The 14,465-nt window shown below is 41.1% G+C and overlaps 1 protein-coding gene across 1 annotated transcript in view; it reads right to left on the bottom strand.

The window, feature by feature from the left end:
• The window catches only part of TACC2 (transforming acidic coiled-coil containing protein 2), a 128,609-nt gene that overhangs the window by 3,475 nt on the left and 110,669 nt on the right, over nt 1–14,465 (bottom strand). The window contains 3 exon segments of the mRNA XM_036386185.2: nt 4,754–4,797; nt 8,889–8,965; nt 9,388–9,531. Coding sequence (XP_036242078.1) covers nt 4,754–4,797; nt 8,889–8,965; nt 9,388–9,531 — 265 coding nt within the window.

Raw genomic sequence — 14,465 nt, 5'->3', positions numbered from 1 at the left:
AGAACATAACAGGAATACAAATCCATATGGAGGAGGAATTTTCAAGGGAATTGACCTCATAATAAGTTGGAATATCCACGTAACACTGGAAGAAAAGGTCTGGCATTGTCTTCCAAAATGCTGCATTGTTTCCTTCACATCCTAAACTATGATTCTTGTGCCCATGTTTTAAGGGGTACTTTGCATGATACTGAAAGGAAAACCCACCCACAAAACACAACAGTTTTATATTACCATTTTCCTTTGTTTATGACAGAAATTAAAATAAGGTAAAAAGTTCTGTGGAAAAAGCATGGGGCATTTCACAATGTACAACTTTTCCTTTGGGCCTTTATATTTGGAAACATAAAGAACTAAACAAGTTTGGTGTTTTTATTTGAATAGAAGATTTCATCTGAATTATTTATAGTGCTGGTCAGCTCCAAAATGCCAAAGCTGATACTGTCAATTCCCAAACTGAGATTCATCTCTTCCTCTTGCATACTCCATCCAAAAAATAAACATTTTTGTTGGCCTGACCAAGGCTAGAGCAGAGATGATGCCACACTGTGCAGGAGCTGCTGGGCTCCTCTGCTCACCTCTGACAGCACCTGGCTGGGGCAGAGCCTGACCTGAGCTTTTTTTGCTCTGTGTGATACAGAAGATGAAGGTTCTCAGGACCTGCTTGTAACACCTGTATTTTACTGGTGAACAAATGCCTTTGACATGGCAGAGAAGCCCAGCTGTGTAACACAACATCACTTGGATATATTTAACACTTCATTAAAAAGAAACATTCTTTTCTATTTTGCTTTCTTAGAGACACCCTCTATTCCTCTGCAATGTCAAAATTAATGTGTTCTCAATTAAAACAAACAAAATTGTTGTCTTTTGTTTATTTTTCTAAAGCTCAGAGGCTGTCTCCTTGTGTTCCAGCAATAGATTTGCTTAATTGTGCTGGAGAATACACCCTGCCCAGATAATTCCAAACCCTTTCCTGGCAGGATCCTGTTCTCTGGCAACACTTCTGTCACTGTAACTCCATGGGCAAGAGATCCATTTGCATCCTCATCCAAAATATTTTAATGTACTTAATATCACATCCCTACTTTTTCTGAGACTTTTGTCTGAGGTATTTTAGCCACTTCCTTACTTGTTTCCAGGGTGATCAGTAAGTTAATCATTCATGTCACACTCCCTCACAGCTACTGAGCTCCTCCTCTTCCTCCCTCCCCCATCGTGGTCCCTCCTCTCTCCTCAGCTGGATCAGCTCCTCCAACACTCAACCCCCAGCACCATTTAAACTCACTCACGGGAAACCAGGGCAAATGTTACAGAATCCCAGAATGGTTTGGGCTGGAAGGTCCCTTAAAGCTCATTTAGTTCCACTCCCCTGCCATGGGCAGGGACACCTCCCACTGCACCAGGTTGCTCCAAGGAACATCCAAGTGATGCTCCCAAACCAAAGTGGTTAAATACAACAAAAGGCAGAAACCTGGCTGGAGGGAGACTAGAGTTTTATGTGATGTTTTCATAAAATCACAGAATGGTTTGGGTTGGAAAGGACCTTCTATTTTCTAAGACTGTGATTTAGTTTCAATAGAATGTGCTGGTAATAGTCTGCCAGTCAAATCTTAGACAATTCGCTACACATCCTTAATTCTAAATATGTTTACGAGGTTATGGGATAAAAATATTTGAATTAAATGACTTCCACATCTGCAACCCACCCTGCCCAGGGCTCACCAACAATCACAGCAGTATGCTCAGGACTAACACTATCCAAATTGACAGAATCAGAGCAGCACCACGGCAGATCCGCTTTCAGGCTCAGCTCACTACTACTCACACGACTTAATGGGAATGCAGCAAACAGAGAACAAAAGCAAAAGAAACTAAAGATGCAAAATGCTGGTGTGAAAGTTGGTGTAAAGCTTTACTTACCAGGCTTGCCTGTTTTGTTTTTGCAAGCAAATAGCAAGAAGCAACGAAAACGGAAGCAAAATAGAAAAATCGGGAATTGTTAGGAAAGCAGCAAATAAGTAATGCAACAACCTGTAATGCACAAAGCATAACAACTGTTTGTTTTTCACAAGGAGAATCTCATCATCTATTCAAATGTAAAGTAATAAAAAAAATCTCATAATGTAAAATCTCATAATGTAAAATCTCATAATGTAAAATCTCATAATGTAAAATCTCATAAATCTCATCATGTATTCAAATGTAAAAATAAGGATACATTTTTAACAGGAAAAAAAAAAGAACAACAAATCAACATTAGAAAGCTGTCAGTGAAAAGGAATTGGGGTGGGGATTTTGGCTGTGAGCCAGGTGTGTGGAGGGTGCAGGAACATTGGGGTCACCCAGGCTCTGCTCCCTGGCTGTCAGAGCAAACAGCACCAAGCACAAAGCAGCAGCACAGCCTGGAAAGCCTGGTCTGTCCTCTCCCCACTCCTCAGAGTAAACTAAAATGTGTTAGGAGTTGAGGCAAGTGTAAGGAAAAAAAGGGAAAAAAAAAATAAAAGCACAAGTAAAAAGATACACCAAGCGACACTAAACAGGGATCTCCACACTGGCAGCTTGCACAGTGTGGCATGAAGTAATCACAGCAGCTAAGCTGGGTAATTTTGAGTTCCATGTATGTGTGACAGCAAATACTGAACCTTCCACAGCCCTTGGAATCAAAGGCAATTGCTGTTTGCAATGCACATTTTTCAGTGCCTTTAGAAGCAAACATGGGCAGTCATATATTGTTAATATGGGACATTTTCAGTATTCATTATGCACACACCAGCCTACAAAAAGCTCAGCAGGACCTATCAACCTCACTGAATATTCATCAAAGGGATTGGTGAAATTGGTTTATGTGCAGTGCCCTTCTAACAGGGCTGTATAAATAGTTCAGAAGGGTTAAATGATGAACAGAAACAGCACAGGCATTTCTTTTGTTAAGATGCATATTCTGCTTCAGCACTGAGGCATCACTAACAGGTCACTGAAGTACATGCAAATAACAAACACACATTTTTCCTCCACATGTGGCATTCGGATGAGTGAATTCCTTTATCGGAAGGCACAGCAATTTACAAGAAATGGCATGACAAAGTGGGACAATTAGATCAAAAATTTACATTAAATGCAGGGAGAAGCCTCACATTTAACGTATTACCATGCTGTAGGATTTGCATACTGCTCTAATGAACACAGAAAGGATGTTTTCTGTGTAGCTGTGGTTGGTTCAGTTCCTTTGCAAACGGACAGCAAATTAAATTACTTATAGCCTTAGCCCTTAAATACTCACCACAGAGCATCTGAGAGGCTCTGACACTCTGAATCTGAAGTTTAAAGATCTATTTACTCATAGTCAATGGCCCAGTACTTACTGAACCTTCACTTCTTTGCAACAAGAGGAAGTGGCAATGGTGGAATGCACCAAGGCTGTGCCTCTGCCCCAGGATTCCTATTCTGTATCTTACTGTTGCACTGCAGTCTCAAAATCTGATTTTAAAAAAAATCTGTTTCTCAAAAATAGAATGCAAATTTATCTATTGTTTACTGTATGCATAACTTGGGGAAGAAAGGACAGGTCTTTTGTGTGTCTGTAGGACTGGCCAGGTTCAGAGTGGACGCCACACCAGGGTATGTAAACCAAAATGAAATAAGTTCTTTGCATACTCTGGTCACTCCTGCTTGAACACTTGCATGATGACAATGACACACACCATGTCAGAAGGCAGCACACTGGCTCAGTTGTGCATACAAAAGGCAATGGAGGCATAATACCAGAGAGAATGAAGCCTGGCCTCTTATTAGTGGGTTTTATTCCGTATTATATATATTTCATTAATTTATTTATTATAGTTGTCATTCTCACAAAATTTATTTGCAGGTCCATTTTACCCTTCACTTGAAATGAGGCTGGGATGCCTCCCAATGGCCAAGAAATCCAGGAAGGCAGCAAAAGCACCAGACACTGGTGCTCTTCTGAGCAACTCTGGCCTTGGAGATCCCAAAATTCCACTCAGCCATTTGCCTTTCTGGGGAACAGCTGGAGCTGAAGCAGTACAAGGCAGCACAAGCCACTGGTGCTTGTGCCTGCTATAGCCAGACTAATAAAAAGAGCTTTGGAAATCTTAGAGGAGGCTTTAAAATCACATCCCAGGGGCAAGACCTCACGTGCTGAGGAACCACACAAGCCCTGCAACCTTAGGGTTTGAAGTGCTACTGAGGGTAGAGGTTTTTATCTGTGAGACATGCTGTTAGCAAAGGTGGTTTTTAATTACTGAGAGGCAAAGCTTGTCACAATTTAGACTTGAAAGGAGACCCCTGTGTCAGTAAGTAACTGGGGGGGTGGAGGATTGGGCACTTGTAAAGTCCCAGCTGGGATTGGAGTTAATCTTGGTTTTCGTCTGATCGATGCACTTAGCACAGATAATCCCTGTTGCTGTGAAGAGCTAACTTTGGGATCTGCCTTTAAACAGCTGTGAGCTGATGCCTAAGGGGTTTTTAGGTCACTGAAAGTCTCTCCTGGAGAAACCCATGAATTTGAACCTGTTTCCTATGGGCTCTGCTGCAGAAGGGAAAGCCCTGAGCTTTCTGTGTTACCTGAACTGCCCGGGGGCTGCTGGCTGTGAGATGAGCCCTGACTTTTCCTTTTCTGGTGTCCTCAGATGCATTCACAATTCCCTGCAGCATCAGCAGATGCAGCCAGCATCAAAATGAAGCCCACAGACTTCAACCAGGGAGCACCTTTCACAGCAGGAACACCTACCTATCATCTGAGCAATCGTCTTCTCATATTCCGAAACTATTTTTCTGTAAGAGGGAAAACAAAAAAAGAAAAACTTTTGTCAAACAACATCATTGCTCATGCTTACTTAGCAAATAACACTATCATAAACTGAACTGTGGTGCTTTTAAGAGATACAGAACCCCAACACATTTTTATATGTTCTTTATTGCCCAAATAACAAATAAAACTGAGAATTTTAACACTGCATCTGATTTTTAACTCTCCATGGGAATCAATAAAGGTGAGGGGAGGAAGAAGAGATTGCTTTGAAACAGATTCTGTTTTTTGAAACATCACCCATCATGATTATAAACATAATCACACTGGCCTAACTCAAGTAGACCAGTGAAGACCCTGGTTTTTCCATTGCTTTCTCCCCTCTTCTCCAAATTTGTTTTGGTTTCTTTTTAATATAAACTTCAAGTAAACTTATAATTGGCATCAAGTAAACCTAACAGTAGTGTTGGCTATCATCCAAACTGTATCTTATCTTCTAAATGAATCTTTTCATGATTAAATGATTCACTACCACTTAAAAGAACAAGATCAAATTATTCAACTATGTAGCACAAAATCCATCATGTCCCATTTCCCAAATCTGTTTTTGAAGCAGAGGTGGCAAAATTCTACTTTTAAGACCGTTTTATTCGTACACTCACGGCAGGCTTTGAATTTCCTTCTTGAAAAGAGGTTAGCCAAAATAAGCAGATTAAATGTGATTTAGAAAGATGATCCATCCCTTCCCAGAGCCAAATAAAGCTAATGAAATGAGACTAGCTTGATCTGTGCTTTGATTCATGAGCCACGCAGGACCGTCTACAAAAAACAAAATTACCCCACACTTCATCAGAAGTGGATATTCCAAACAGCTCACTGGAGTTGGAGTAGACCTCTTTTGAAACTCACTTTCACTTGCTCCATTTTCAGAGCTCTGCTGCAGTTGGTGAGGTTACAGAAAGGATGTGGGAATAAAAGTCAGTAAGGAAAGGAGAAACTTGCAGAGCTCCCAAAAAACTACTACAATAACTCCAGAACTGCCTCAAATCTGAATCACAGACAGAGCCCAGAGCCCTGAGAAGGCCACCTGGCCCTAAAGTCAGCAGAATCTCCCCTGCCCTGGTCCTGCAGAGCACTCAGAGAGCAGGGGCTCTAACCCCAGCACTAGGATTTTTCCTTTCAATCATAAACGATGCTTTGGAGAGCAAAGGTAACAGCAAGGATTTTGCCCTAAAAGGAAGGGTTTGGTTTCATGTCCAAAGCAGATTACCTCAAAAGCCTGCTGTAAGCAATGAGGATTCTAAAGCTTTGTCATGTCTTGTGACAGAAGGCACCTTTGGGAAGTTTTAGCATCCAAGAAGAGGAAGCCAAGGACTCAGGGCACTCAGGGTAAGGAACACAACATTACAACACTGCAGCACTTCCCAGGGAAGGATTTGCTCCAGATTCATGTCCAAGGCCTCTTTCAGTGCAGCAGCCTAACTAATGGTCATTACAGCTGGGGAACCAAAGGATGCTGCCACATCATCCCTCTTGGGGAGGGCACATCTTAACCCCAGGCTGACACATTACACAGGCTTAAATGCTGCTATTTGAGACACTCAGTCTATTCACTGACTGCACATTTGTAAGGCATAAAACCACCAGAATCTAAGGCTACAAAGGGCCTCAGAGGTCATCTGCTTGACTCCCCTTACAGAGTCATAATCAATCAGACCTCCAAAAAACCATAATTAAGTATTTCTTGCCTGCCTCCAGTTAGACTCTTGGATCATGGTATAGCCCACTGTGGTTCAGCTCTTTGATAGCTACTGCATTATTAAACCTCTCATTCTGGCTTCTGTTCTCTGGAGTGGAATTTCCTCCAAATGATCTTTTCCTGGTAATTTAGATGAATTCAGGATGTTCCAGCTACACTATGCAGGACATGGGTACAGGAGCATTGCTTCTCCTTCTCTGGGAAGTGAGGCTTTTGTGCTTGCAGCTCTAAATAATCCCTTCACTCCCTGCTTATCATTATGTCATATCTCATTGCTGCATCTCTAATTTACCACACATGGACTGCTTGAACATTTCAACTTCCAAGAGAAATCTTATCTTGGTGCACATATGTGTATTTATCATTTTGTGACAATATTAGCCAGATTTTTTTCCTTTCATCCACACGTTCCAGGCATGTGCCTGTGGGAAATCTGGCTTGGTTATTGTGTTTTTTTTTTTTTTTAAATCAGATTTTCTGGAGGGTGGAGACACACACAAGCAAATTACTGAGTGGAAGATGAAGGTGCAGAACTACAGCGTGCCAGCTGCTCTGTGTCACCCCTGGCTCTCCCTCCATCAGGGAAAAGGCTGGCAGTGCCCACTGGCAGCCAGCAGACACGTGCACCCCGACACAGAACAGACCAAGCACCACACTTGAGTGTGAGCTGCACACTGAGACATTCCTCACAATCCCTCATTTTGTTCCCTCCTTGTTTGGCTCCCTGGGTTTGACTGCTCACAGCCACTCTGTTCTGTTGCTCCTCATTAAGCATTTCAGGGCTATGCCAGGGCTTTGTTCCCCATCCCAGCAGAGCACAAGGGAGGTGAGAGAACTCAGCTGGGCACTGGGAGGTGGCAAAAAAGAAATAAAGAGGCTGCCCTTGCCTTTTGCAGATGCTTCTCTTAAGATGCTTTGGCTCAGAGCCCCGTGCTGCTGCTATTCCAATCTGCCATGTGCAATTCCTGGCATCCATGCAAGCGTTTGTGGAGCTCTGCACTGCAGCTCCCTTCTACTCTCCCTCCCTAAGCACAGTTTTCCTGGATATAAGTGATTGCTTATGTAGGTCATCACTAGATAGAGAGTTTAGCTTTAAATCACTGAAACTCTTCATTTTGGGAAGAAGCTGGTGCTAGAACAGAGGGGATTTTAAAGAAAATACAGTCTCAGAAGCTATTTGTATAAATTATTACTTAAAGAGGGATGCTAAAATAACGTGACAGTCTCCTTTTCTTTATGAGTTAAGAGGGGGGACCATTTTTTCTGGTTTTTGAAGGTAGAAAATAATAAGCTTTAAAGACTCCATGAAGTATTTTATACACTCTCTTTTGCAATTGATGGCTTTCTCAGATTCAGATCAATGAGCAAGCCAAGCTCATTGTTTTGTCCTCCTTATGGTCCTACCAACTGAAAAAAAAAAAAAAAAGCTGAAAGCTTGAAAGGTTTTTCAACTGACTGAATGGAAGGCATCAGTGCTTCTTTGAGCAGCACTGCTCACATCATCCACTACAGGGAATTTGTTGTCATCCTCGCAAGAGGAAGGACCTGGGCTGGAAAGGGGGGTCAAACCATGTTCCAGTGTACAGATATTTAATGTACCAGAGGCAGGATGGAACAGAAATAGAACAGATACAACCAGAACAAACTGAAAACTCCGGGTCCTTCTGTCAGCTCTCAAAGGGAACAAGAGAGCAAAAGCCAAGAGAACTATTGCTTAACTAAAATCAACCTTAGTGTGTGCAGCAATTAAAAAATCATCTTAGTTCAAAGAAAAGGGTATAGAATCTCCCTAAAAGCCAACCTTGATAGTCCAGAGTGGTTCCTTTACAAGAAATGCTTTTCTACTGACACTGGCTTGATTTCTATTGTTGAACAACCTTACAGTGATGTCCTGGAGGCAGCCTGTACTACTGCAAACCTGCATGTTCTTCCCTACATCCCTTCCTTTTTCCAAGCAGAACTACTTATGGAGAGTGAATTTAATGTGCATTTAAGGTGCAACCCCTTGCCAGCTCTGCAGGCAACTCATCCTGTCTGCAACAAGAACCTCACCATGCAATCCTAGTGAGAATTCACACACCAACCAGAGGAAATCCTTCCATGGCATTAACCTGGAGTAAAACCTCCCTTATAACTCAGTATTCTGAGGGTGTGAATGAGATTAGCAACACAGAAGTTTTTAATGATTACCCTGAACAGTGGTGGCCACCATACAGAGAAAAGACAAAGGATCAGTTCAGGATCAGTGCAAAGCCTTAAGTTAAAAATAAAGCTAAGCAAAACAATTGTATGAGCATGGTACTCTGTTGTCAGGCTGAGATGAGGCTCTCTGACAGAGTAATCAAGTTAAAAACCCACCTCATTTCCATCACTTCCCTTCTGCTTTCTTCATATTTCTCTTTCCACTCAGATACTTCCCTTTCCTTGGCCACAATCTGAAACAGAAAACAAAGGGAATAAACCCCACTGGATTATACCCATTTATTCATTGCTACTGTTAGCCACACTAATATGATACATAGCTTTGTAAAATACATTATTTTATTCCTATTTTAACCAGCTTACCCTTTTTATATAACTATATAGCAATGTCAAGATGCACAGTGTACACCTGAAGTTTAATACCACAAAGATTTATTTTGATATCATATCTGCTTTTCACATCTGTAAAACAAATAAAACTTGCAGTGTAGCACCTTTTGCTTTAGCGTGGCTGAGGATGGTTCCAAGAACAGAACGACATAAAACAGAACAACATAAACAAGAACAGAACAACATAAAGCATTTGGGAGAAAACAGGCAAGAAGGGAACAACAAGGGGCAGGTTTTTCCTTTCCCAAGTTGTGGAAACTGTTACCTCTGCTCTGGCCAGCCGTAGTGCAGAGTCCAGGTCCTGCTGGGGGTAGAGCAGAGCCGTGGTGCTTTCTGCATCTGAGGCGCCGATGCGGGAGTACAGAGCACTTTTGGAGATGGAAACATCTGCTGGGATAGCAGGTTCTCTCTGTGGGTTTGTTTTTTAAATACAAAGAAACAAGCCATTAAACAGGTGTTTAGCTCATGGGTTTTCTGGGTGTGGTGCTAGGACTAGAGTTCTGTGCACCTTTAAATTACAACACAAACAAGGAGCTCTGAATTCAGCAATCATAAAATATACATTTGAGATCCATAAGAAGCACCAGGAGAGTCATATTACCTCTACAGAGGGAAAATAAAGACAGCACTTTGTTATCAATATTTTAAAGTCTTATCCTAGAAAATGTACTGCTTTTCACCACAACATCCACAAGAAATGCACATCAGCAGAAAGAATCAGATTTGAAGGCAGAAAGCTTGTTACGGTCCATAAAAATAAATCAAGAAACCAGAAGCAAGAGGACAGCTCACTTTCTTAGGTCTGGCCTGTCAATACATGGCATCTATCATAAAGAATACCACAGAAAAAGTGTGACTATGCAGGTGACACTGCTGTGCCACTGGTGTCCAGCATGCGATTAGTCAGTTAAATGAGGCTTTTTTTGCAGCTGTCAATTTTGCTCATATCAGCAGCCCAGATTAAATAAGGGAGAGCAGCATGTGAAATGAGGAGAGCAAAGAACAGGAACGTGACACTGAGATGCAGGAGATGTCTCACAAACAACTCTCGATGCAAACAACCCAAGCTACAGCACATTAAAACTGAGGAGATTCCAAAGGATGGTCCACAGAACCCGGAATGGTTTGGGATGGAAGAGACCTTAAATCCCACCCAGTGCCACCCCTGCCACAGCAGGGACACCTTCCACCATCCCAGGCTGCTCCAAGCCCTGTCCAGCCTGGCCTTGGGCACTGCCAGGGATCCAGGGGCAGCCACAGCTGCTCTGGGCACTGCCAAGCCCCCACCACAAGGGCTGGACCATGAGTGGGGAGGAAAGTCAGGTTGATCAATGCCTTTTTCGATTCAGTGATGGAAATGGATATTCAAATCCTGTTTTCCTTGCTGCTGAAAAGGGGATAATGTATTTTCCCAGTTTACCTGTTAACTTTGTGCATAAAACAATGTATTCTGTTCATTCAGGTTCACTAATGCTGTAGCTAAGTCTTTAGGCTTTATCTGCAATAATTAAGACTAGTAATCAAGAGTATTTCAATTATTTTTTACATAAAAGAGAAAATAATTATTTTATTGTATTTTATTGTCAAAGAGAGTGATGTGGTTTTGTTTAAGTTGTTTTGTTTGTATTTTTTAGAAGAAAATAGCAGAGTCACGCTCTAGTGACTGAAGCACAGGGATGTGAAAGGAGTAGATAATGTCTGGATTAAGGTTCAGTCCTCATTAATTTCAACATCACATATTCTTGTCTCAACATTGGTAAAGGAAACTTGCCAGATGCTATTCCATAAACAGTTATGCTATTCCTCACAGTTCTTCTCACACTGCCCAGCATCACAGAAAGCATCCAAACCCACTGCTCATGTTGTTGTAATCCCTTGTGAGTTCTTGTATCACACCTGACTGAAGAAGCTGTATTAGAAATTGTACACAATGCACACAGGACCAGATGTTCTGGATATCACATCTGTAAAGAACATGAAGAAACACTAACAACATTAAAAGACTAGGCAAGAAAATTTAATTAGAACAAGAATAACCTAAACAGTACTTACAGAACAACTCACTGCATCTTCATTTACAGGAGACTCTCACTAATTTACTTGGTATTTTTTGTTTTTACACCTAGGAGTCAATTGACTCTTCTGGGATTTATGGAGCAGGCTATCCCTTCTCTGTTTTTGCTACCTTTAACATGAACATCCAAAATAAGGATCAATTCTAGCAGAATTAGGAGGTGCAAGCTCAAACTCGGTGGATTTTCCTACCAGAAGAAAAACCATTCCAAGATCTGTCAAAACTGCACAGTCTGTGCTCTTAAAAGTATCTTCCAATGTAAAACAACTACATAGGAAAAAAATTCACCTGGAATACAAGCTCAGACACCTCTGTAAATGCAGAAATACAAAAAAAAAAAGTACTTTACTCCCTCCTTAATCACAAAGTAGGAATAACTGAGAGATAAGAGAGAGCCATTAGTTCATCAAAGCTGTCCCCCAAAGAAAGGCCACCCCTCAGATTGATCTGCTGAACTGCATCTGTCACATTTCAAAAGCCTCCTGCAGCTTAATTTGCTGGATCTCATAAAGAGATTGCTGGAAAATATTCATTGTGCCAAGAAGAAACACAAACGTTTTTCAAGCTCATATAAAAACATGTCCAAGTAACTGCTGGGAGGATGACAATTTTTAAAGAAAAAGATGTTTAGAGCATTTAATATGTACTTACAGGTATTTTTATGTAGTGCACAACAGATCATTAATACAGTAATGTTTTCTCTAGCTCTCTTTGCATTTGATGAAATTGTACAAAACAATAGCAATAATGACATGCAGAATAGCTTGAAATTTCCAAAAAATGACCATAAAAACTCTTGGAATTTAACCACTGAGCAGAAATGCTTGTAGCAGTGGTCCAGCCAGTGTTGCCCTAACTCTGGAAACACCCTGCACAAGTCACAGCTGGGCTCTCTGGCAGGAGTAACCAGTAAAAGTCATCATGGTTTTACTGCAAAAGTCAATTTTACATAGCTCCTAACTGATGCATAACTCAGTAACTGTTATTTGCTGCCTGCAAAATATTCCTACCCTGAGATAATAACAGCACCTGACCAACAGGATGATGGTATTACCCAAAATAACCCAATAATAATGCTTTAACATCTAATTGCTGAGAAGGTAAGCAGTTAATTGGGGTAATAATCATCACAGGGATTTGTAAGTCACTAAACCTCGCACAGAAAGATTAGAGTCTTCAGGGGAATTACTACAAAATGTAGGTCACTGCAATCTCAGTGTAAATATTTGAGAGCTCAACACACTTCTCTTCCCAGCACCTTTCACAGAGACCAGATATCTGACCAGAAGGGAAACAAATGCACATCTATTAACCAGCTGCAGTTATCTCACTTCCAGGAGGTCAGAGAGGAAGAAAATAGAGAAATGGAAGGAAAATGAAAACTAGTTTTTATCACAGCAGTTAGAGAAATGTGTGTTTAGCCCTGCTGAAAATGAGGCTTTCCAAGCCCCTGAAATGCTGCCTGGGTGTGCATGGAATGATGGACTCTTCTGACTGATGTATGAGCAGACAGGTCAGTGCAGGCAAAGTGAGAGCTACTTGTGCTTGCAAATACATGGAAAGCCAAGGAAAACCCAAGCAGAAGTTTTCTGCCTGTAAAGTTTTGCTAAAATCAATGGCATTGCTGCTTGAAGGAAATAATCCTTCTCCACTACCATGAGAGGCCCACAAAGCTGTAATGCACTAATCCCATTTTTGCCCATGCCCTTCCTTTCAGGTTTCTATTTTCCTTGGATCCTATCTCAGCACCCACAGGTGCTGGAAATTAAAAAATTACCTCACAACATCCAAATGGAGACTGTTCAACAGAAAAGAGCTAATTCACCTCAACACTGGAAGACAGAAATACTTGGCAATGTAAAAGTAGATGACTGGTCCTGCTGTTGTTTAAGTCTGTGACAAGAAATTTGGGAGTGGCCAAATAACTCCCCTCTGCCTGAGAACAGCACATCCTTATTCTCACTCCTAGTGCTAGCACAAAGTGCTAATATTTAATCTTTATTTTAGGTGATTTAATTTGTCATAACAAGTGCTTCTGTCTTTATTTATCATCCTATTCTTGTTACCCATCCAGTCATCATTTAGCAAATGTTAAATGCAATTATATAGCATTCAAAAAATAACAGAGGCCAGCCATCCAGAAGGGAATTCTGCCAGAGCATCTAAATTTAAGTCACTGCAGTCATCTGCTGGTTTCTGTTCTACTTAATCCAGGCCATCAGTCACTGTAGGTCACAAGGGGTGTCATCACAGGCTAATTTAACACTGAAATAGCAAAGCTACACAAGGACAAAAGTCCTTCCCAGCCTAACATGACACCCATGGTGTTGGGCTACAAGCATTGCTGGGCCTGGACCAACATGGGGCACTGTCATCTTCAAAAACTGCTGCCAGTTCTCTGTCAGAGGGGGGGAGTTTTGCCTGTTTTTCTCTCCTCACCTCTGCTTATCATTTTGTTTTCTTTGTTACACACATTAATGACATCTTCTAAAAAGTCACATGAAGTCTGTTCCCCATTTCTAAGTTCTAAGGAGTTCAAAACTTGTCTCAACAAAACAAGGTGCTGTGATGACGCTGAACAGCATCTTTAAAATGTAACCCCACATTCTGTAAAACTTCTGCACAATCTCCCCTGGGTAACTCACAAGTATTCACAAACACACAAATGCATTCTCTTCAGTCTAAAATAGTACAATTTGTGAGTTTCTGAACAGCTGGCTGGTTGCAGAAATGCAGATTTTAAGCAGAAGTTTTCTGTAAAGCCCATGAAGAACATCTATGTAATATTATGTGTTTCATCTCAGGTGTTTCCTGATGCTGGAGGTCCTGAATCCTTCATGTTCCAGCAAAGTGTTGGGAGGACAAGGAATTTGAGAGAGAATAAGGAGGTAGAGAGCATCTAGAGAGGATCTCAGCTCATTCTCTTCCAATACCTGACACTCAGGACAGTAAAGCAAGGGGACAAAGTCACATAGAGGAAAATTATTTTTGTTTTTCCTCCTTTGCTCTTTATATTCCTCATTACGGTTTCAGCTTGGTTAGTCCTTCTAATGAAGACAACAGCATGCTTTTCTTAATTAAATAGAAGATTGTAACAACATACTCTAAAATAGTTTTAAATCTGTGAGGAATGTGTTTACCTTAGTAAATATATGTGCACAGGAGAAACAAGGTGGCTCCTGGGCTATTTAAGGTATGTGAAATGAATCAAAAATGATCATTGTTTTTCCAGAGGAGCACAGTTAACCTGAAAAAAAAAAATCTTTACT

This window comes from Molothrus ater, chromosome 8 (genome assembly GCF_012460135.2).
Source record: "Molothrus ater isolate BHLD 08-10-18 breed brown headed cowbird chromosome 8, BPBGC_Mater_1.1, whole genome shotgun sequence".
In the NCBI taxonomy this organism is placed as follows: Eukaryota; Metazoa; Chordata; class Aves; order Passeriformes; family Icteridae; genus Molothrus; species Molothrus ater.
The sequence above is the reverse complement of the archived record's forward strand: the minus strand, read 5'-3'. Positions and strand labels throughout refer to the sequence as shown.